The 23,699-nt window shown below is 42.4% G+C and overlaps 2 protein-coding genes across 6 annotated transcripts; one reads left to right on the top strand and one right to left on the bottom strand.

Moving 5' to 3' along the window:
• Positions 1 to 34: 34 nt before the first annotated feature.
• LOC116396409 (phosphatidate phosphatase LPIN1) lies at positions 35 to 12,145 on the bottom strand. 5 transcript variants are annotated; one of them, XM_031871046.1, is made up of 20 exons: positions 12,081 to 12,145; positions 8,788 to 8,988; positions 8,611 to 8,703; positions 8,243 to 8,502; positions 8,032 to 8,142; positions 7,762 to 7,873; positions 6,899 to 7,610; positions 6,719 to 6,812; positions 6,275 to 6,462; positions 6,052 to 6,145; positions 5,846 to 5,915; positions 5,535 to 5,627; positions 5,344 to 5,402; positions 4,220 to 4,370; positions 3,946 to 4,094; positions 3,687 to 3,773; positions 3,041 to 3,193; positions 2,666 to 2,780; positions 2,134 to 2,237; positions 35 to 1,381 (listed from the first exon to the last, which is right to left on the bottom strand). In XM_031871046.1, exons 2-20 carry the CDS (start codon positions 8,977 to 8,979, stop codon positions 1,231 to 1,233), a joined length of 2,988 nt encoding a protein of 995 aa, XP_031726906.1. In that variant the 5' UTR covers positions 8,980 to 8,988; positions 12,081 to 12,145; the 3' UTR covers positions 35 to 1,230. The 5 variants fall into 5 exon arrangements, with proteins under 5 accessions (XP_031726906.1, XP_031727064.1, XP_031727230.1 ...); XM_031871204.1 differs by having other exon boundaries at positions 7,762 to 7,870; XM_031871370.1 differs by lacking the exon at positions 12,081 to 12,145 and adding an exon at positions 11,461 to 11,580.
• Positions 12,146 to 14,390: 2,245 nt separating this feature from the next.
• Positions 14,391 to 18,909, top strand: myl9b (myosin, light chain 9b, regulatory). Its single transcript, XM_031852232.1, has 4 exons — positions 14,391 to 14,476; positions 17,343 to 17,546; positions 17,814 to 17,975; positions 18,073 to 18,909. Exons 2-4 carry the CDS (start codon positions 17,363 to 17,365, stop codon positions 18,246 to 18,248), a joined length of 522 nt encoding a protein of 173 aa, XP_031708092.1. The 5' UTR covers positions 14,391 to 14,476; positions 17,343 to 17,362; the 3' UTR covers positions 18,249 to 18,909.
• Positions 18,910 to 23,699: the final 4,790 nt, after the last annotated feature.

The raw sequence follows: 23,699 nt of genomic DNA, 5'->3' as shown, positions 1-23,699 counted from the left end.
TGCGACAAAAAAAAGAATGAATGCAAATTAGTTAACTTAATTTTCATTTATTTATATTTCTATACATTTGGTTTAAAAAAGTAAAAGCAAAATCCTCAGCTCCAATGCATCTCCACACAATTGGACAACGAGAGATATGCAAACATAATAAATATGACAGTCATGATAGTACAAAGGGCAAAGGCACAGTGCCAGGCTAAACCACTACAGTTCCCCTCCGAGGTTTGTTGACACTTCTCTGGAAAAAAAGTCATCGTCAGTCTCACTCACCTCTGCATTCATGTACAAACATCTCTAAACTTGGTAGTGAGGCACCTGAAAGGAAGATAATGTGAAATGTGCATGCTGTAGTTTCACATTAATCATATGCTCAGATCAACTTGAAATCCTCAGGTATTAAGAAAAGAATAATGCTACCGATTGATTCAGCACTTGGCACCTAAAATCTAGCTTCCTATCCAAAGCTCTTATTACTTATAGCTCAGGTGAGTCAAAGGCAGTTAGAAAACGCAATAACAGAATAATGCTAAATATTGCTCCGGGCAAACCCCAGTTTACTCATACTTACTACCGTCTCACACCACATTTGTTGATCGGTACATGTAGCTATAAAAATCACCCCCTCGACGCTCCTTTGCCAACTACACAGCCATGTTGGTTTAATAGCAGTGTGTGCCTGGGTCTGTTTGAGCTTTGGGCACGAGCTCCCAGCAGTGAACTGAAAATGTCCAGATCAGCCACAGAAAACAGGCAATAGCTTTGGCAATGTGCAGCATTTAGGCATCTCAAATGTGTTTTTGGTTAGTGTACAGAGCTGAAATTAAGACAGTGTTAATACGGTTTAAATTGATTATTTTGGAATGACCATGGTACTGGTACACACAACCACAAAAAACTGTCCAAAGGCGTATTCGTCCAGTTGTGTCGTGTTCAATGTTGGATTTTACATTCAGCAAAATATTGTGTCAACAGCCATAGTCTGTGAACAAGCACAGAGACTAAGGACTGCATGATTTGTACACATATTTTTGAAATGTCGAGTCCATGCATATTATGACATAATTGTGGGACAGTCGCCTCTTTATGTTTCCAGTTTATTCAAAGGCAATATTCAGGCATGGTGGGAATAATCCTTTCAAATGCCTTTCTGGAAAAGGAAAAAAACAAAGAGAGTATATGTGTTTGCTTTAAAACGTGTGTGTGGCTTTTGGTAGATGTGTGTGTGTGTGTCTACAGTAGTGCATCCAGGTCAAGTTCTGGCAGAGGCTCCTTCCAGTAGGAGAAACTGCTGTACTCGGGACAGTCCAACGAAGAGGACGTGCTGCCCCCGACAGAGAGCATGGGGAAGAAATGTTCCACCAACTCACTGAGGTGGCTGTACCTGCAAAACACACACAGAGAAAAGGACTCAGGCTTTTGGTGACAAACATGTGGAAGTTCAAAATTGTCTGGTTGTTCATATTGTATGTGCACAGCTTTCATGCAACTGTGTCATCTTTAACTCTGTGGTATTATTTTGGTGCTTGCAGCAAAATCAACAATCCCAGTGAAAATGGGTGCAGGTTAGGGTTAGGCTGCGGTCGAACAGTCAAAAAATACGTCCTGTCTTCTCCTAACCACTTTTCCTTGACCCCGATGCAAAACATCATGAGGAGAAGTCATAAGGACTTAGGAAAAGACAACAGCTGTGCTGAGAGAATTCGACTGCACTAACGCGAGGCCATGTAATTGTTGACATGCATCGCTTTAAAAATGTTGCTTTCACGATGAATTTTGGGAAGGCATTATCTCCTTTCCTTTCCTAAAGGATGCTGCAGTGTTTCCTATTGTAAAGGAGATAAGAAAGGAAGCATCAGAACACCTTTCCTTAGCTTTTAGAGAATTCCACCAGCTCTCATCATCATGGCTGCCACTCAATACCTCCAAGTCATTTCCCTCAGTTAGGAACCTCTCCAAGCAAAATAAAAAAGACTATTCGACCGAAGGCTACATGTGTCTGTCAGCCCATTCCTTCTGATGGGGGTTCCTGCATTGATGTATGCCACAGTGTCTCTTTCTCAGACTTTTTCAAAGCCTAAAAAAAAAAAAAAAGGTGGAAAGGAATTTCCTTTCCGTGTTCTGTTGCACACTTACGAGGACTTGCTGACTTTAGTCCTCTCCTGGATGAGCTCTCCTTTCGGGTTGACGGTAAATATCCTGGTATCGGGCACCCCGACCTGCTTATAGGCGAAAGCATCCTGCAAAAGGGAAAGGCAGCAAACCAATACAGTTACACGGACTGGCTTCAGTGTGACTTTAACCTTTGCAGTATCTACGTGCACTAAAAAGATTGTTTGGCTGCTATAGCACTAATTCATAATCAGAGATCATTAGCCAGTGTTTATATGCAACAACCCCAGACTTCACTTCCACATTTCTCACACTTCATTTCTACCTGCTAGAGTACGTTAGAGGAAGTGCGTGTTAAAAGTAATATTATGTAACAACATCAACAAACACATGGGTTTGTCCTTTTAACAGGCATGGTCTCTTGTGATTATGTACACAGAGGTTTGTGCCGGAGGCTTATCTCACTGCCAAATAATGGAACCGAGCACCTGGAGAACCTTGACTGACAATACACTTGTTGCTGAAGTTTAAAGAGTCCGTCTGCAGCGTTGCTTACGTTAGTCCTGTTGCCGAATGCCGCGTAGAAGGGCTTTCTCTGCGGGTTGAACAGGTCCTTGATGTCGCTGAGACAGGCAATTTTAAACACCTCCGGCTTCTTCTCAATAACCTCTCTGCACAAGTCGGGAGAGACAGTACACAGTCAACATTGACATCTGTCTTCTTGCATACAGTTATGTAGTTCATACAGTGGATTTATTAGAGGAGCAGAGTCGCTCTCGCCTATGTAGAGGAGTGGCCACTAGAGGTCAGCAGGACATTACATTAATTTTCTCAAGAGAGCTGTGAAACATTTCACGGTCATATCCTACATTCTATTAACTCAATTCATTAACACTACAGCGTTTTAGTAGTAGTAGGATTCATTGGTTACCTGTGTAGTGCTGAAAAGAGGCTGCTGGGGGCCAACAGCACAGGGCCCTGAGGGAGGACAATGCCTTTGTCATTGACCCACTGAAGGTAGTCCTTAGTGATGGCAGCCATACCTATGGCCCGTGCCGAACAATACAGGAACTTATAGCCATTTCTGCAAGGCAAGGAGCAACCATCTGTTAGCATTTTAGTTGAATAAAACCAAATAAGAAAAGTGTTTTCCACTTCTGCTTGTAATTGAGATAATCTACAGCATTAAGCTCCGGAACACTTTCATCAATACGTTCAACGACACAGTTGCGCTGCATCCCGTTTCCTCGGATATGTGCAACAAAAGCTGAGAAGACAGAATTCAATCTTTTTTTAAAATGAACTCCACAGCTGAGATCGTTTTAAAAGCCGAACATAAGGCATCTGAAAACGGGGACAAACGGGAAAACATCTGGCAATGCAGATTAGACACTCAGCTGCAACTAGAATGGCGTCAGGATGAAATCATCATCAGCCGATACATTTCATCTGTTGTTGCTCGTTGTGGTGGGAGTAATGCCTGTGAAGGTTCAGTAAGACACTGGTAAAAAAGGAAAACACATGTTTTTTACTCTTTGATTTTTCATTTCATTTTCCAAATAATTAACTTCACATACTGGTGTATTTTGTGGTAGAGTTTGGCGATGCCTTTGTGTGTCCAGTCTTTTCCAAACTGAGGTAGAATATGACCCAGAGCATCCGACCTGCAGGAGACAGACGGTGAAGACCACTCATAACAATGTCACAATATAGCTTCAAACAATGTTCTACAGTTACATCTTTCATAGTGATCCGGTTCTATGAATCGCTTTATATCTGATGGTCTATTGGGCCATCTGTACACCATAGCGTGCAAGGAAAGGCAGTTGCTTTTACTTAGTGATGGTGCCGTCGATGTCCGATATGATGACGTGATCGTCCCAGTTCCACAGGTAGATAGCAGCCTCACAGCGACAGGTGCCTTGGTACTGCGTGGTCACACTGAAAACCACTTTGTTGGCTCCTTCACGCAGGTTCAAGTGCTCCTGGTTAAGAGAAAGGAGAGAGTAAGCTCGGCGCTAAGTGGACAAAGTGGTCATCCTCTACACGCATTAGACAGCAGAGTTCGATATATTTTTCATATACGTGTGTGTGTGTGTGTGTGTCTTACTATCTGTTCAGAGGTCAGACGCAGTGATTTGCGGTATATCTGGGTGATACACTGAGTGGCGTTCAGGGTCTCTGTAGAAAGGTTGGAAGGAATCATGGCTTTGCGGCCGAGGCCCGCCACCTCATCGCTGTCAATGTCATCCAGTGTGGCTCTGGAGGAACAACACAAATCCTATTAAACACCTTGTATCGGAGTTATATTTCTCCGTCACACTTATGATAATTGATAACTCACAAACACTGACAAAAAAAAATGATTTAGTGACTTGTACAAGAAAATAAGAGAACATTGTGATCTGCATCATTGATTGGTTGTCAGATGTGTTGAACATAAATTGATCAAACACTGACTCCTAGTTGAGTGTCATGGCAATTGTTTTTCAAAATATTTATTGAGTAATGTAACATATGGACATAACTTTGTCACATTATGAAGGCGCAAATAAAAATAAATGATGAGAGTTTGAATTGATACACAAAATACTGTCTTTTTCTTAATCTAATAATGCCAATTATGTTTGCTCCAGTTCACCAGTTCTTGTGTTTTGGAGCCTATGTGAGATATCCACATAAAATCCATCTAAAGTACAAGCAAGTAACAAATACAAGCTATGAAATGTTTGCAGAGTTTGCAACAACTGTGACTGGTCTCCCTGTGCTGCTTTGTGTTTTATTCTATCGTGTCCACAGACGATCCTTAGACATTTTAAGTAATTCAGTAGTCGTGATACAAGCACTGTTAAATTCTTAATTTGACATTTAGATGAAAAGAATGGAGCTACAATTAGCTAAAATTTCGGAATGTACAAATATCTTTTGCTGCTTCAATTCTATTTTTACATTTGCCTGGTGAGCTACAAAAGAAATGCCATGATTTTAGGCCAAGACTTCGGCATATTTACAGAATTGTTCCATTATGAGCATTATGACAACCAAATAAAGCTGATAAAATGCATCCCGGCAGTCATTGTATTAATCTTTCCAGCAATAAGTTTGCCTGTCCTGAAGTGCACTCAAACATGAGAGAGAACAGCTGTGGATCAGCGGGACCAGATTGCGCCTGAAACACAGCATGTGTAAAGGTTATTAACTCGTGTTAGAAAATGTCTTCGTGAGTTCACTTACTTTACTGCGGAGAGATCACTCACCAGCGAATCCTCCTGTCCCTCTTTTGAGATCTTTTGCTGAAAAAACAAGGAGATTACATTATCAAGTACATGCTAATCAACAACAATGTCAAGTGGCAAAGGTCCAGACCTACTACACACCATCCCTGCTCAATGAATGACCATCAGCAGGAACTCCTAAGAATGTACCTGGTTATTGTCCATGTCTCGTTTCCTCCAGGAGAACCACCAGCGTCCAGACTTTTTGGGCATCTTGTCCTTCACCAGCCGCTCTATCGCGCCCTATAAGACGCACAAACGCGCACAAAAACAAGGCAATGCTTATACGACTACCGTCATCATATTCACCAGGTAACTACGGTCTTATCCGTCTCGCGCTGTTAACTTGAGAATCAATATAATAACTCAGTCGTAAGTTGCTCACTGATGTTTGTAACTGGGAATAAAGGAAGCCTTAATAATGAAAATGATTGCAATCCAGTGTAGAAACAGTGAAATACCTTGGGGAGGCTTTTCTGGAACGTTGTCATTGACAAGACCATGGGAGCAGCCACCGCCCAGTTATAATAGCTGTGGGATGACATGAATGAAAGGCAGCTGATGAACAATCACAGACAAGAACTTGTTTAAAAATGACCATACAAGAACACATCCTCATACATAAACACAGACCCAACTAATGTTATAATGCAAATTGTAATCTCACTTTGAGTTGATGCAGATCACAAGACTTGGATCCTCAATGATTCCTGGATTGTTGGCAAAATCCTGGTACGTCACAATGTGCGCCATGAACTTTTCTGGATCGACGACAAAAGCAACATGACAACTGATGTTACTCCACTCGGAGAACCTGTCTGTTCCTTTATATTCCGGCACACATTGCGCGCATGCAGCCCACCGGCGTGCACGCACTCACTCTCACTTGCCTTTGGTGATGTGGCTGGTGTCCCCCTCTTGTCCGCAGATAGACATGCTGATGTCCATGTTGTAGGATGTGGAATCTGACAGGTACTCCGTACCGCTGTCCATGGCCCCGCTGCCCACCGACTGAGGCGACAGGCTCCCGGAGAAGGAGCCCTGGTCGGCCCCTTGCTGAGACGCTCCCTCCGCTTCACTGCAAAGGGATCACAGACACTCCATTTTACCCCAATAAAGAGAAACATTTCATAGATAGTAACCCAATGATCATGCTGCGCTGAGTTGTTTCACGCTGTGGGAATTAGTGTCATCACTGCCTTTAAGTTCATTGATCTGTAAGTGATTTTTATTTTTTTATTTTTTTTTTAAAATTGCAAACATTTTTGTTTCTTCATTTGTAGATGGGGATTGCATACATAATTAAAGTTGTGCTGCTCTGTGTCTTTGGTTACCTCTTGGGGAAGTAGAGCGCAGCCACCTTGGGTTCCAACGTGGTCAGATCATCCAAGTAAATACCAGTTGGTCCTAGATGGTGATTGCGTTTGCCTGCAACAAAAGGACACGACAACAACAACAACTTAACAAAATGTAAGCAACATAAATGAGAGAGCTTAGAAAAAAACGTGCCACACCTTTCTTCTTGTCCTGTTGTTCCACTTTGGAGGATGCCTCGGAGGAGTTCGCCGACTCCTCGGTTTTGTTGGTCGGCGACCCTTCAGTCCCTCCAGGTCCGCCGTCCTCCTCCCCTCCCTCAGCACAGGGATCTATCCCGCTGTCCCCCTCGCTGACGGGGACACTGCTCGTGGTACCCTGTTCGCTTTGTTCCGCCGAGGCGCCCTGCTGTTGTGGATTAGACAACTCTGTACTACTTGTTGCAGTGACCGTGCGGTCTTCGCTCTCTTTTATGAGTTGTATCTGTGCGTTGTCTGGTTCGGTCACACTGTCAGTCGCGGTGCTAATGTGCTCAACACCGATTGTGCCGTTCATTCGATTAGCAGATGAGTCTCTGTTCACCTCTTCCCGTGACGTGGATTCTACTGCCTGTGTCACGTCCATCTTCGCTGGTGATGCACAAGACTTGGAGAGGTCACTGGGGGAGGAATATGCAATGTGAGAGTTTTCTTCCCCAGATAAGGGGGAGGTTTGCATTGTGTGGCTACATAGGTCTAGGGACTGAGTCCTGGGCTGCGGCCTGACCACTGTTACGCTGCCTGCTCTGCCACAGCTGATCACAGGCTCATGGCCCATGTCAAAGGAGTCCTGTCTCTCAATGGTGCGGAAGTGAGAACAGTCACAAGGGGAGACGTGCTGCAACTCCACTGGTGTCCTCTCAGATTGACGCGGCTGTTCGGGAGCAATTTGAGACAGTGTGTCAGCATGATGATCTCAACTACTACAGCATGGGAAGGCAGTAAAAGCACATTTATATTTATATATATATATATATATATGTATATATGTGTGTGTGTGTGTGTGTGTGTGTGTGTTACCATACCATGGGAAACCCTCCCCAGTTCCACTGCATCTGAGGCCCAGAGGACTCTTGGGGTTTAACCAGAAGCTCTGAGTCGCTCTTAGGAGAGGATGGCCGGCTGTAGAACACACTGCTGTGAAGGAGAAAGATAAGATAAAGAGCAAAAAGATCAATAAACTGAACTAATCGGGATTTCGACTGACGCAGTTTCTCAGACTGCCACAGTGAAGCTGCTCAATGCAAACAAACGCATCAATCAATGAATTCCTCTTCAATATGAACCTTCCTCACCTCTCCGAGGGTGACTGCTCTCCGTCTGAGTGAGGGTGACGAGTGTCTCTGGTCTGTGAGGCCCCCAGCACCTCATTGGGCTCCTCAGACAGCGAGTAGTACACCGATTTACTTTAACACAAGCAAGAAGATATTGTTGAGCTACTGGGTTAACTTTGACAGTGTGAACACTGAACCACGACTCCCTCTTTCCTCTTCTATGACCACTGACCTCATGTGCAGCGCCATGACGGACTCTTCCTTAGCAGGACTCTCCTGACCGGCCGGATCGCTCTCTCTCTCCCACTCCTTCTCTCGTTTTCTCTCATCCGACGAGGAGCTGGCCTCTTCTCTCAGGTGAGTATCAGAGCGCATGCGCTTGCGACGGCGTTTCTTCCTGCGGGCGACGGAGGATCCCTCAGGGGTCTCCTCGATCTCCTCGGGGTTCTCGAGAGGAATCGGCGAGGTGCACAGATGGGCTGGGACCTGGGACTGAGGGCGATAAAGAAAGAGAAGTTTACAATGTAGGCTATAGATAAACAAACCGCCCAAAACTGATGCAATGTTGCCAAGGAATTGAGAAAATGTTGGTCGTCTTACCTCGTTTTCATTTTCCCCCACGAAAAAAGCTTCTCCATTGTCCCCCAGCTTCATGTGCAGGTCAACCGATTCTCCATTTATCTCAATGTCCACCTAAAATCACATGTATGCGTCAACGACAGAACTGTAGTAGGACTGTCGTTAAAGGAATGAGATGAAGACAGAGAAAGCACTGACAATTTTCTCCTTGGAGCGCAGCACACCCAGCTTGCCGAAGCGGACGTGAAAGGGAGAACACTGGAACGATCCGTCCGGCTGTCGCACCACAATGACGTCGATGCCTCCGGTGAGAGTGGCGGGGTTCAGGCCCCGGTAGAGCTCCTTCACCGTCACGAACACCGTCTCCGCAATCTGGCCCACGATATTCATGGTTTGGGACTGGAAAGAAAAAAGAAGAATAAAACAAGAAGTGAGAACAGAGAGGCCACGGGGTCATTGTGACAGAGGAGCCACAAGTGTCTGCATTCAGTGTTCTCTGTTGTCTGCGGTTTCATCCTTTCCTCACAGCGTCTGTCGGCAGCACTCGACAACACACGTCAATAGTTAACATAGAAGCCGCAAATCAAAACAATTATAACTTCCAATCGAGCAAACTAAAAAGCAGGTGACATTCAAGACAACACATTCAGCATGTACTACATTTAGTGTTAAAATACTCAATTTAGAACATTTCCCTGTCAGCAAACGGAGTTTTAGTTCAAACCTGTTCAACCTGAAGTGCGTCCCTTGAACGACTGCAAAGGAGGCTTTTACAATGTTTCGACTAAACCGTACAGACCTTTGGAATCGGATCTCGGTCATGATTAACGGGCCAAAGGGCGACAGCCGGGAGGGAAGGTGACACTCATCAAGGTGTTTGTCACTACGAGACAACAGGAACTGAAGAAGACATTATCTTGAAAATTATGAGAAAAAGGTTCACTACACACCCTACATGACTAACGCCAGACCAGGAGCAAAAGGACACACATTCTAGATAATTTACCAAAGTTAGTTTATCAGTTTGGTTGAAAAATGAACCATAACATGGCAGTAAATACCTCTGTGACGCTCATAATGTTTAGCAAACTGATCCCAAGAGACAAGACTTTTCAGGATCTGTCAGACTCAACTGAGCCTCACAATATGCTCCTAACAACCCAACCAATAACCCAATTTAGTCCAGAAACCATAGAGTGACTTAACACACACACACACACACACACACACACACCTGCACAATGAATCACACCCGTCTACAATATCATCCGTCTAGAGTCCACATTACCAGTCTCACGTCTTACCCACAGTGAAGGATGCAGATGTTCCCTTGACCTCCCTCCTGCCATACGGCACCACTATAAAGGCTTTCCCCACCACTGGAACTCACGAAACTTTACGCCCATTTCCACCACAGGAACCGGTCAACTCCATCCCCCAGAATGCTCGGCTGAATTCTCCAGGCTAAGGCCGCTTAACACCTCCCGACACCCCCTCTCCCCATATCTGTCCGTAGATGTAATGCTAACATTTTGTTAGCTTTGACATCCGAGATGTAGCTACAAAAGATCGTACGGTCGAGAAAATATCTGTCCTAAGCTCGGGATGCAAAATATAGCAAATCTATGAGAGAGTCCTAGTATATTCAGTCACACACACCGATGCTTCCTCTATCTCACGCAATTTCACAAGCACATACATCCCCTCCTGTCACACCGAATTCATACTTCGCCACTTGCACTGCACGTGACAGCCAGACCAGCACTTTCTGAAAGGCTATTCAAACGCACGCACACACACAAACTGATCGACCACAGAGTTTCTGGGCTTGACCACAGCTCTCTGGGCCATCGACGCTGAGGGGACTCTCCAGCAGCCCGTGCTCTACCAACGCGGGAAAATCCTTCATAGGCGAAGAGGACTTGGGAGGAGCTCAAGCAAATAACTTGCAGATTGTGATGGTCATCACTGTCTGTGGAGGAGGACACAATAGAAGGGTAGGCCTAAGTTATAAAGCAATGTCGAACAAAAGGAGATGTCGTGGGCGTTGCTGTAGCTCATCAGCCAACACTCTGGCCTATCCCTGAATGTAAAATATGAGCGGAGCTCATCACGGCCTTCTGATGTGAATTACCTTTTTCTGTACCCAGTCGGGCCTCTCTATCCGAAAATTCGATTTGGAGTGATGCTTGACTGAAACTGCCAGGTCAGCTGTATTTAGAAAGTAAGAGGAACAAAAGGCCGCCGGCAGACAATGGCAGTGAGTGACGACAAAATGTAGGGCAGTAGACGGATGACAGAGGGGGAAAGACTTTTACATCCACTGATGTAAAAGGATCAAATGCTTCCATCTGCAGCAGAATGTCGCCTCTAATGTATTAAACACAGAGTGAGTTATCCCTCATGTGCAACCTGGCATAACTCAAAGCTTCACAATCCAAACTGATGACGATGATACTAGGGCTGCACAATCACTGTTTTCATCATGTATTAATGTGTAGATTCTCTTTTTTTAATTAACTGATTCCTCTTTTTGTCTATGACATGTCAAAAAATAGTGGGGAAAAAAATGACATTTTCAAATGTCTCGTTTTTTCTGACCTACAAACGGAAAGATGTTAATTTTCTAAATGAAGTTCTGAGCGGTGATAAAGCAAAAGTATGACTTTTGCTTTTGCTTCATCAAATACCTTAACGCTTAAACCAACTATGAAAATGGGATCATTTGACTATTTCAGCACTGGTTGACACATTAAATTCAATCACTCATTCACACACTATTTCCAAATGTCAATAAAAAGCCAAGTGTGTGTAGAGAGCAGTCTTGGCTTTTAACGACCTTTGCCCACAGACACACAGAGGTTCCCTCACTTCAATGCGGTTAATCACATCTGCCTTCTTCTTCTCTTGCACACTGCTCCACTTCAAGACATTTCCGCATACGTCACATTTGATGAACACGTCATTTCTGTTACCATCGCTGAAAGACTCGGTCCCTCAATTGGTGGAAGTCGTGTGAAGAACTCAGTGAAAGACAGCAATTTTACCAAAAAGTTGAAATAAGATTTTAAAGACAGATATATTCAGCTTTAAACCGTAAAATACAACTAAACCACAAACAACTTCCGCAACGGCTTTTACGTGTCACCGTATGGCGCAAACCTGTGTTGGCAACTGAAACTCAGCTACAACAGCAGCAAAGAAACAAACGTCCTCTCCCGTTAATTCAAAATGTTTTAAGTACTAGAGACGCGTCCTCTTCACGACCCAGCTAGAGCCACGTATTCACCCTTCACAACTTCAGGAAGAATTCGCTTTGTTTGACAGGAACTCAGTGGTGAAACATCGTTAACAGACTTGTCTTGAACGATGTGTAACAAGTAAAAAAAAAAATAGTCTTAAAAACGGACACAACTCTGGCTAGATAACATCTTTCCACGGCAGACAGTCTGTTCTTTCGATGAGAGAGAGAGAGAGAGAGAGCAGATTACCTTTCGGGTCAGTTTTTCAGAGTGAGAGAATAACAGCCATTCTCGGACGCTTCCTAGTCTACTGTGCATGCGCGGAACACAAATCAGACACTCCAACAGCCAATGGGCAAAGAGGAAAAGAAACATGACCCGCCTCTAGCGTTCATTTGTAAACAAAGCGGTCAATGATGCATACCTGCATATTCTTTAGGAGTTTAAATTGTCATCCGAATATAAGATAAGAAATAAACAAGTAATAATGATATTTTACAATTATAAAATACATAAAAATAACATGAACATACTTATATCTGGCAAATGTTAATTTTGCCTGCTCTATTTCTGAAAACAGAGCCTCAAACAAATGAGTTAGAACCTCGACACTGATGCATAAAGTTTAACTCAAAGTCACCTGACAAATTCTGCTTTTTGATGAAAGACTCATCTCCGGTGATGCAATACATAACTTATTTGAGATGCATGGATATGTATTTACTCTTACATTCAACATGTCTTCACATTACATCATGAAGTGTATGTTACATATCAGAGGACAGTAAAATAAATTGGTGCTTATGGTAGACTATGGGCTGCCATACAACAGCTCGATCAAACAGCAGACCCAACAGTGTCTGCTCTGTTCTTAGCAGATTCAGATGATGTTGTTGAGCTAAATTTAGTCTCTGGGTGGAAGCTACTCTAGCCAGTGAATCCACAGGTGTCACCCTGCTAAAGACATCTTTAAACTAAGCTAGTGGCAAAGACTGTGCTGTTATACAGGAGCTCCTGATGCAATAGTGCCAAAAAGAAGACGCATGCAGTTTGGTTCAAAGAAAAAGGGCATGGTGTAAAGCTATGTATATAAATATCTGTCACATGATGATTTATGATTCATAAAGCATGCTACTTTATGTAAGTTACACTGCATTAACTGTGGATTGACATCAATATACGTTGTGAGCAACTAACTGAATAAATTACAGACAGCAAGAGATAACTGTAACACTACCAACTGTGAGATATTTGTTTCTGTATGTGCATATAATGAACTGTAAAAAGTATTTGCATATGCATCATATGTGTGCGTCACAACTTCATGTGTATGCAGCCAGTCAGAACAGTTTCACAGCCCCCCGACGTTATTTTAGTCCTCATCATCATCCATTCACAGGTTTTCAGTATTTCAGAAATGATAACTAGTGTGGTCCAGCAGAGGGCATCACTGCACCTGAACACAGCCTCAGACGCCTCCTTTCTTTGACCTAACGCATGCTCTGTATCTATTTTTCCATAATTTCAACTCAATAAAATAACAATACTTTATCTCTACATTTTTACTAAAATGTGGGAATGCTGCATTGCTTAACCAAAACAGATGATTTTCTGTTTTATTGATAAAAAAACAATATGAATATATTTTATATATATATTCTTAGAATACACACTCAGTCTAATGAAAGAGAGATGAAAGACACGAGCATAGAGCTATGTTGTAAATTGCAAATCAAAGTTTCAATGTGCAGAAGGCTGAGTACTTTTATCAAAGAACTTTATCATGACCATCACAGCAACACTGAAATGACTAAATGGTAATTTAACAATTAAATAAAAACACATTTTTGACATGTTATACCTTTAAAATGGACACAGAATAAAAAAAGGGCTATGGGGTTGCAAAAAAAACATGCATATTATTTGCAATTAAAGTAAATACCAAAATAAAAACATACGCTACTCTTGTGCTTACATTATGCACTGCCCAATTAAGGAGATGAATATTTTACACATGAATTTATTCCATCAAGACAGTAAGCATCAATATCTTAACATCTTAACATCAAAAATTACAACTCCTAAAGCTGCAGCAGTGCCGATTTTCTAACAGTGAATAATTGTCAAGTAGGTTTGTATGTTAACTCAATGACATAACTTAAGGTGTTCCCTTCACGTACAGGCCCCAGTGATGGCCAGCCAAGCTGCCTATTTAAGGAGAGCCACGGCCCTACAACAGAAACACACTGGCTTTCTAAACTGCTCTGCATCTGCTCACAACTCTCCAGCACACAAAGGCTTCTCTAAATGTTTGGGCCCTTTTCTCTAAATAAGGCAGCCTTATCGTAGTTCCTGTCATTTCTGCCTTTTCCCCAAACATCCCGAGCAGCGTCTGTGGCAGTAGCAAGCTGCAGCCCGTGCATTCTTTTGCCTTGTATGGAGAAACGGCCTGGCCTGAGATGTCTTTGTATGGGACATGCCGTCCTCTCCATTGGCCGGGGCCGAAAGGGGGAGGGACCCACCGGGAGTCTGATTCTTTAAACAAACTTTTCAGGAGGACTGCCTGCTTCCCTTTCGCACTGCTGTGTTGGACCCAGACTAAAGGAGATTGAGGGACTTCCAGATATTTCTTACCTGAAGCCAAGGTGAGAAAGAAAGCTGATTTTACCACTGGGTTGCACATTATCATGCATACAAAGTGTTAAAAAGCTCATATTTGATGTGTTTTGTTTTTTTTTGTTTGTTTTTTTAAGAAAGGACAGAATGTGTAAGCGCTCAGTGGTACAATGCTCTACTATCAGGGCTGAGAGTGAGGGAGAGGATAAAGTTACCGAGGATCAGTGGATCTTTGATAAAGTTCCAATATTGCTTTTTTTCATCTTTTGATCAACATGAACAGAGACTTGTTATTCATCTTAGATCTGTGTATTTGTTTGTGTATGCAGTGTAAATGTACTGTATACATGTGTCGTGTACTTCTACCTCATCATTACGGCACATTAGACAGAGGAATTTCTGAATGCAAATGACTCATTTAGATCTCATCCACACACACACACACACACACACACACACACACACGCATGCGCGCCTCTGATGTTGTCTTTTAATAGGCGATGAGAGATTAACTTCCACTGTACTCTGTTTGTTTTGGGAATTCCTGACCGGTGGCGTTTCAGTCTTCACTTGAGTAGTGGTGACCTACGAGGCTTGGCATTAGAGAGTGAAGGATGACAGCCTGACTGTTGATATCAAAGTGTGTGTGTCTGTGTGTTCTTGCTTGGGTGAAGGGACAGAGAAGCTTTGTCGTCCCACTGGATGAAAGGGTTCACAGAGGACTTGTGGTGGACAGAGAACAAATACAATTGAGGCATGTCAGCCAAATGCTGACGTCGCTGAAGTCCCAAAACTATTTGTTCTCGGCCTCTTTGTGAATCCTCGTTGATTCACTCTGTGCAGAAGATTTCAGCAGTCGCTACGGCACCTGGACATTAGGTTGTTTTAATAATCACACAAGTCAAAGAATCTTATCTTATTGATTGCTTGAAACGGACGACCAGCCTCTCCAGGAAACAGTGCCCTACTGTACTGTATCAGAGGAGCCAAACAAGAATGAGTCCGTGGAATTCCTCTCTTCCCAGGAACCTTAAATTGGAGCTAAACGCTGTTTTGTTTCCAGCTTCCTCTGCAACTGTTAAATGGAGAATGGAAGGGCTGTGGGCCAAAAGCACACACCTTCCAGATTTCTTCTATTTTCTGGCACATGACGGGACACAAGGAGCCAAACGGTAGTGGAATGAAAGGAGAGACTGATCCAACATGTGTCTGCAAGTGTGAGACAATAAAGAGTGGAGTCACCGCTGATACAAACTGTGGGTGTGTTTGGTATTGTGAGCAAGTACATGAATTTGCTTCCTGTAACCTTTTTAATACTGAAAAGTCAAACGCACAGATCCATTTTTGGATTTAATGTATTTTATGTAAATGTTACTGTGGACGATCCAGTTATTCATCAAGATTATAAACTCTGGACAGAACCGGCTGGTCACACTAATTTGCATCGACAATAAACGTTATAATTCTGCCCTAGTGATACAGTAGCATTCATTTGTATAGAGACCAACTGAGAAAGAAATGTCTATAGATTCAAGATAAATTGATATTCAAAGCTGCTCAACGCTGCCTTCACTAACTTTTCTGAGTGCAATCATGACAGCTGTGACAGACGCGTATAGGACTACTCCAGCCCATTAAAAATGATGAACGTGTCATTTGGAGACAGAGATTTGGTGAATATCGGACAGGGAAGAGCTATTTATAAGTGGTGGATCACACTGCAGTGTTGCCTTTTACTGTAATGTGCTATAAAATACATGGATGTAGAAGTATTTTACTCTTAAAATACAGAAATGTGTTGAAATGTTGGTAACCAGAAGAATTATTTTAATTTGTAGTAAATATGTGCTCTAGTTTACTCCGAGACAGACACTGGATGGCATGTTATATCAATTCTTTGTTGATTTAAATGATTGAAAATGAAGCCTGCCTATTGTAACATCACATTTTAATTACCTGAGCCCACTGAAGATCAATACTTACTTTTATTTTACAAAATGACATCTACTATCTGTCTTATCCTGAAAAACGTTTGTGTTTATTTGAGGGGTTTTTCTCTTGCCACCTAATATTTGAGAGGAAGTGACTTGTCTGGACATGATCCACACTTTGGGGATTGCTGTAGCTTTCCGGTAAAGGTCTAAGCACAGCACATTTGAAGATGCATTTGAGACATGCTCTTCCACTGAAGCCAAATATCGCGGACAAGATAATACAACAAAATAGCATGTACATACTTCTACATCTGAGAAACGTGGCTTAATTATGTAATTTTCAAGGTGTATATTAAGACTGGAAACAAAACCCCGCATTTCAGGAAAGGGTGTGCAATCTCACACTGAATAAATTATCTTCACCTCAGCGCCTGTCAAGGCATCACGTCATACCTCGTATGCGACTAATCAGCCACATTCACCTGCTCCCTCCTGCCTGTCCAGCCTGTCCGTCCGTCTTCTGTCTGCTATTTCCCACTGGGTACAACACAATCACAGAACACACATACGCAGGACAAATCCTTGCAAACCTGAACATGAGTGACATGTCTAATTCTGGAAGGATCTGAAGTTAGCTGCAGTGTGCACAGTGGAGACCTGTCATTTTCACACCCATCACTGTACCCGAGAGTGTGATTCTCTCTCTAGAGGAAGCTGGAGAAAAAGATTCTCCTGCTTGGGGCAAACCGAAGAGAACGTATAAAAGAGCCACATGGCTGCATCCCAGCTTTCAGAACGGCAAAATATGCACACAATTCAACTCGTCTTTTCAAATGGATGCTGAAATCGGTATTCATGTCAAGCTGTGGTAACAGGCAATATACCTAAAGCCATGCAATTCCTGATGGTGCAGCATTATTGCAATCTAATCCATGAGTCGTGCATTTTTGAATCTGCACAGGCCCAGATCCAGCCGCCACCATGTCGAGCAAGCGTGCCAAGGGGAAGACCACCAAGAAGCGTCCTCAGAGGGCCACCTCCAACGTCTTCGCCATGTTCGACCAGTCTCAGATCCAGGAGTTCAAAGAGGCGTTCAACATGATTGACCAGAACAGAGACGGTTTCATCGACAAGGAGGATCTGCATGACATGCTGGCCTCTCTGGGTAAACTGGTATCTTCTCGCTACACTATAGTTTTTATGGCTACAAGTGCAGGTTTCAAATCATAAATATCGCACTGCTTTTATGTGGCTACGAAAGGTTCCTTTTAAAACTGCTGGATTGCGTTCTTAATTAGTTCTTCACAACTAAATAAGTTGACCACTGTTTATAGCAGCAGGGTTCTTCTAGAAGCACAAGGAAACACTTCCTGGTTGTTTTTTGTAGTCCCAAGACAAAGACGATGCATGTAACCGTGTTGTTCGTCCTCAGGTAAGAACCCCTCCGATGAATACCTGGAGGGGATGATGAGCGAAGCACCGGGGCCCATCAACTTCACCATGTTCCTCACCATGTTTGGAGAGAGGCTCAACGGAACGGACCCCGAGGACGTCATTCGCAACGCTTTCGCCTGCTTTGATGAGGAAGGATCTGGTGAGTCAGCATAAACGCAATACTGGTAACAAAAGTTCATGGCACTTTTTCACTGTCGGTGTTTTTGGAGCTCAATGGGTCTTACCTGTGTCCCAAGGTGTGATCCACGAGGACCATCTGAGGGAGCTGCTGACCACCATGGGCGACCGCTTCACAGACGAAGATGTGGACGAGCTGTTCCGCGAGGCACCCATTGACAAGAAGGGCAACTTCAACTACGCAGAGTTCACGCGCATCCTCAAACACGGCGCCAAAGACAAGGATGACGAGTAGAGGGAGACACCGACTTCCTTGGGGGCCCCCCCGCACACATACTCTACCACAAATCAACCCTTAGTTCCTACCTTTTTATGTACCTTGTAGGTTTTAGAGAAACTGAAAGACACATTATCAAGTGTCCATTGTGTTGAAGTTATGGAGATTTAAACATGTGTATTAAAGGTAGGAGCTTGGGATTCATTTGGGATCCACGGAAATATATATCATTGATTACCATGAAGAGGTGTATTTGCATCTCATAGCTACAAGTCTGCTGCGGCTTCATTGACTGCTGGTTGGATGCATCATCACGTGTGTTTGCGCGGGGTGCTTTTGGACTGTAAGATTCGGTGCCACATACAGTACCAGCAATGTTTACCTCTTACCTGCCAATTAGCTACCGCACTGCAACAAGTCTCCATACCTGTAATATTTGTATTCCTGCGTTAAAAATGGATAAAAAGAAATCTGATCATTCTGATTGTGTTCATTGAAAGTGGAGTGCTTCTGCTTAAGAAAACAATGAGCGCTTTTATACTGAATTGTTTTTCCCATCAGCTGGTTGTTGGTCCCATCAGCGTGTACTTGAAGGAGCAGGCAAGTTTGTGTTGTTGAAGGAATTCAGGCTTGAACTGTTGCTCAGGCAAATAAAGTTTATTCATGTTGTTGATCGGAAGAACAGTGTCAATGTGTGTTTGCACCATGTTTTTCAAGCGAGTGTCTCCTACTTACTCACGGTTTCATCATCGGTGCTTTTAGTTTTAGAGCTTTGTCCAACAAAGCAGTACTTTGCACTATGACCAGTTACCAAAAAACAGTGCATTCATGGTCATGTATACAGCTCAAACTTGGAAATTTAATTTCAACTTTTCAATGTTAATCTAATTAAATGTTCACTACTGCAAGTGGTGATATTCTCAAACAACAAATTTGCTTTATCAGGACTGTTGGGTGTAGTTTGATTGAAGGTGGCTGAACAACCCAACAAATGTCTGTAGATTCAGATTAAAATATTTGATCAATCCTGATTGGTGCACATAATTGTGACATCACCTATATTTTTTCAATTGCTCCCAGAAGAAAAATTACAAAATATTTACTAAAAAAAAGTGGGAGATTGTTAATTTTATAAATTTTCCCAGCAGATACAGTTGTGAAAAAGTGTTTGCCCCTTCCTGATTTTATATTTTTTTGCATGTTTGTCACACTTAAATGTTTCAGATCAAACAAATTTAAATATTAGACAAAGATAACACAAGTAAGCACAAAATGCAGTTTTTAAATGAAGGTTTTTATTATTAAGGGGGAAAAAAAATCCAAACCTACATGGCCCTGTGTGAAAAAGTGATTGACCCCTAAACCTAATAACTGGTTGGGCCACCCTTAGCAGCAACAACTGCAATCATGCATTTGCGATAACTGGCAATGAGTCTTTTACAGCGCTGTAGAGGAATTTTGGCCCACTCATCTTTGCAGAATTGTTGTAATTCAGCCACATTGGAGGGTTTTCGAGCATGAACCGCCTTTTTAAGGTCATGCCACAGCATCTCAATCGGATTCAGGTCGGGACTTTGACTAGGACACTCCAAAGTCTTCATTTTGTTTTTCTTAAGCCATTCAGAGGTGGACTTGCTGGTGTGTTTTGGATCATTGTCCTGCTGCAGAACCCAAGTGCGCTTCAGCTTGAGGTCACGAACAGATGGCCAGACATTCTCCTTCGGGAGTTTTTGGTAGACAGCAGAATTCATGGTTCCATTTACCACAGCAAGTCTTCCAGGTCCTGAAGCAGCAAAACAGCCCCAGACCATCACACTACCACCACCATATTTTACTGTTGGTATGATGTTCCTTTTCTGAAATGCCGAGTTACTTTTACGCCAGATGTAATACACCTTCCAAAAAGTTCAACTTTTGTCTCGTCAGTCCACAGAGTATTTTCCCAAAAGTCTTGGGGATCATCAAGATGTTTTCTGGCAAAACAGACGAGCCTTTATGTTCTTTTTGCTCAGCAGTGGTTTTCGTCTTGGAACTCTGCCATGCAGGCCAGGTCTCTTTCTTATGGTGGAGTCATGAACACTGACCTTAATTGAGGCAAGTGAGGCCTGCAGTTCTTTGGATGTTGTTCTGGGGTCTTTTGTGACCTCTTGGATGAGTCATCGCTGCTCTCTTGGGGTAATTTTGGTCGGCCGGCCACTCCTGGGAAGGTTAACCACTGTTCCATGTTTTCGCCATTTGTGGATAATGGCTCTCACTGTAGTTCGCTGGAGTCCTAAAGCTTTAGAAATGGCTTTGTAACCTTTTCCAGACTGATAGATCTCAATTACTTTGTTTCTCATTTGTTCCTGAATTTCTTTGGATCGCAGCATGATGTCTAGCTTTTGAGGATCTTTTGGTCTACCTCACTTTGTCAGGCAGGTCCTATTTAAGTGATTTCTTGATTGAGAACAGGTGTGGCAGTAATCAGGCCTGGGTATGGCTAGAGAAATTGAACTCAGCATTCCAAAGATGTGATAAACCACAGTTAATTTATGTTTTAACAGAGGAGGGGGGGGGGGGGCGTAATCACTTTTTCACACAGGGCCATGTAGGTTTGGATTTTTTTCCCCCTTAATAATAACCTTCATTTAAAAACTGCATTTTGTGTTTACTTGTGTTATCTTTGTCTAATATTTAAATTTGTTTGATGATCTGAAACATTTAAGTGTGACAAACATGCAAAAAAATAAGAAATCAGGAAGGGGGCAAACACTTTTTCACACAACTGTATATACTTTTAAGAACTTACTAATTGCACAAATGATATTTAACAATTTTTAATTGATAGTATTTAACCATGCCACTCCTCCAGTGTCTCCGTAAGTGATGACAATGTGACTGAGTCAGCATGCACAATACCAGGACCCTAGTGTAAAAAGGGCTATTGTAAGAAAGTGATTGAGCAAATATGTTGCAATATATTTATTCTCACAAAATTAAATTGAAATAAACTTAAGCGTTAATAGGCAACAAAACACTGAAATGGCAATTATGAAAAACTGAACTTTTATTTCTTTGAAATGCTTATACAAAACACACATTTAAAGTTTAAGGCATATATTGCACAGACTATTGAGAAGTTTTTATATAAAAAGGAACATTGGTCCCTCAGTCGTAGGTTTAAGGCACAGCAGCCAGTCATACTGCCAACGGTCGGTCATGATTCACAACATGAACTGGAAAAACATTTCGAATGCATTTGGCTGTAAAGAAACTACATAGTTCGAGATAAAGTCCATGCCAATACAAACAAAAAAGAAAAAACATGACTGAAAATATTTACATGCATCATCACATTGTCTGATCGGAGTGTCATTTGAAATCTAAAATCACATACAAACATTGCTAAAATAAAAAACCTGCCTGCCTAATCTTTAGCCAGCCATTTCCAGTATATCTCAACTGATTAAAGGTGTTGTCACAGTGGCATGATGTAGTATATGAACAATAAAAATATTAATTTAATACTTCTACATATGACCCAAGCCTGACATAACCTGTGTAAATTGAGGTATAAATGCACATCAGTCTAGTGAGTACCTGTAACAAAAGAAAACATTTCCATCGACATCCACAGAGCATCACTGGCAGTGAGGAGGGACATACAAAACAACATAGAACTGGGAATAAGAGGAGAGTTGAGCAAGAAAGTCTTTGATGGTGTCAGCACTCAGCAGCACTCTGGCCTAACACCTGACTTTCTCCTTTTGTCTTCCCCAGCTCCTTGCACAAGTAAAATGTGACGGTTTGAACCGAGCACAGCTCAATGACGCTGGTAAACATGACAGTATTGACGATGTGATGCACAATCCTGCTATAGTATTATTCACACAGGACCTTTTCCACATGATGCTACTGTTAAGAGATGCCCGATATATATTGTGGTTTATGCTACGACAGTTTCACGGAAACTACAGCTCTGTGAATGAGTAGAAACTCGAAAAGAAACCATTTCTAAACACAGGTGAAAAGCACTAATGAGGAATATTATATTTTTATGCTGTCGCCCCCCCCCCTCCTGGGAAAAATAAAAAATGTCAGCAATTTCAGTACATCTGCTATATTTGTTTTGCCAAGACACTATACGCATCAATTCATCTTTCCACTAGTAAGACATTCAGGTTTGAAATACCTTAAACAGAATCATAAGGCCCTAAATCGACAGGGAAATCTGGGTAATTTCCCCAAATAAGAGGATCCAATGTTTCAAGTGTTTTGCACCACAAAAGATAAAAAGGCACCAAGTCTCACAGCAAGTGAAACGTTTCCGTCCAGGAGCTGCAAGAGGTTGATGTCATCACCTCTCCACTGAAATTGATTTCTGTAACAGATCCAATGTGACCCTCTCCCCTTCATCCTTCATCCACAGCCCGTCTCCTCCTCCTCAACAATCCCTGAAAATCGTACACAACCAATCAAGGATGCACAAAGTAACGGACAGAACCGCTTCACCTCCAGCAAAAACACGGCTCCTATTTATAAATTGGAAACGGCAAACAAAGGAACACGTGGCGCTGGAGAGCATGTGTTGAAAGGTTGAGATGACAATGATGAAGCTCCTTAGCTATAAAAAGGCAGGAGGAAAGGGGGGGGGGCGGGGGTGGTGGTGACAGATGCATCGAGTCATTCAATCAGACTCGCTGCAGTACAATCAATTTCCCTTTCTGGTCATTTCAGCGGAAAAAAGGGGGAAATGTAAAGAGTAAAAAACAGACTAAATTCTTAAGAGGTCTATGTGTTGTTGCTGAGCATGGGAGAAAAACTAGTTATGCCCTCCTTTTTATACTGGAGGGGAATGGATGACAGGCAGCCGAGCCAATGATATCTATGTCTTTTAGTACATTCAATAAAGTCCAGTACTGCTACTGAAGAGGCTAACTGCTGGTCCTGAAAACGACACCGTTCGACATTTTGTACAAATAAAGGATATTTCCGCCTCGTTTATAAATTGTAACGTGGAAAGACAAATGGCATCAAAAACTGTACAATACAATGACTCTGCACTGAGGAATGCGCCTGTCGAGATATGACATCAAAAAAAGTGTTCTTACCCGCAGGTGCCTCGGTCAAGGACAGCATATTTAAACAATAAAAAGTTGCTTGAAACAGCAAGTCTCTATAACACCTCTCGTTTGTTGCTTCACTTTGTCCCAGTTCATACAGCTGATCTCATTCCCTGTATTCTGCAGGCACAAGCGTTAATGACTAAAGGGGACTTGTGATGAAGATACATTCTCCTATATACAGTGTTGTCCAGCCGACAGGAATGTTTGGCTTCTCTCCTCCAGATAGAGATAGAGATATATAGATATAGATATATAGATAGATATAGATATATAGATAGATATAGATATCTATCTATATATATAGATATCTATCTATATATATAGATATCTATCTATATATATAGATATCTATCTATATATATAG

The sequence above is a fragment of the Anarrhichthys ocellatus genome, unplaced genomic scaffold, assembly GCF_004355925.1.
Source record: "Anarrhichthys ocellatus isolate YVR2014 unplaced genomic scaffold, GSC_Weel_1.0 scaffold1, whole genome shotgun sequence".
NCBI lineage: Eukaryota > Metazoa > Chordata > Actinopteri > Perciformes > Anarhichadidae > Anarrhichthys > Anarrhichthys ocellatus.
This window is presented reverse-complemented; position numbering and strand designations above follow the sequence as displayed.

What these genes read in the sequence shown, in the direction of transcription:
- LOC116396409 (XM_031871046.1), bottom strand. Translation starts at nt 8,979, where the DNA reads ATGAATATCGTGGGCCAGATTGCGGAGACGGTGTTCGTGACGGTGAAG. An exon ending in GAGACATGGACAATAACCAG is followed by an intron (nt 5,403 to 5,534) that starts GTACATTCTTAG and finishes TTGTTTTTTCAG; the next exon opens with CAAAAGATCTCAAAAGAGGG. An exon ending in CTCTTTTCAGCACTACACAG is followed by an intron (nt 2,781 to 3,040) that starts GTAACCAATGAA and finishes CGACTTGTGCAG; the next exon opens with AGAGGTTATTGAGAAGAAGC.
- myl9b (XM_031852232.1), top strand. Translation starts at nt 17,363, where the DNA reads ATGTCGAGCAAGCGTGCCAAGGGGAAGACCACCAAGAAGCGTCCTCAG. An exon ending in TGACATGCTGGCCTCTCTGG is followed by an intron (nt 17,547 to 17,813) that starts GTAAACTGGTAT and finishes GTTCGTCCTCAG; the next exon opens with GTAAGAACCCCTCCGATGAA. An exon ending in CTTTGATGAGGAAGGATCTG is followed by an intron (nt 17,976 to 18,072) that starts GTGAGTCAGCAT and finishes CTGTGTCCCAAG; the next exon opens with GTGTGATCCACGAGGACCAT.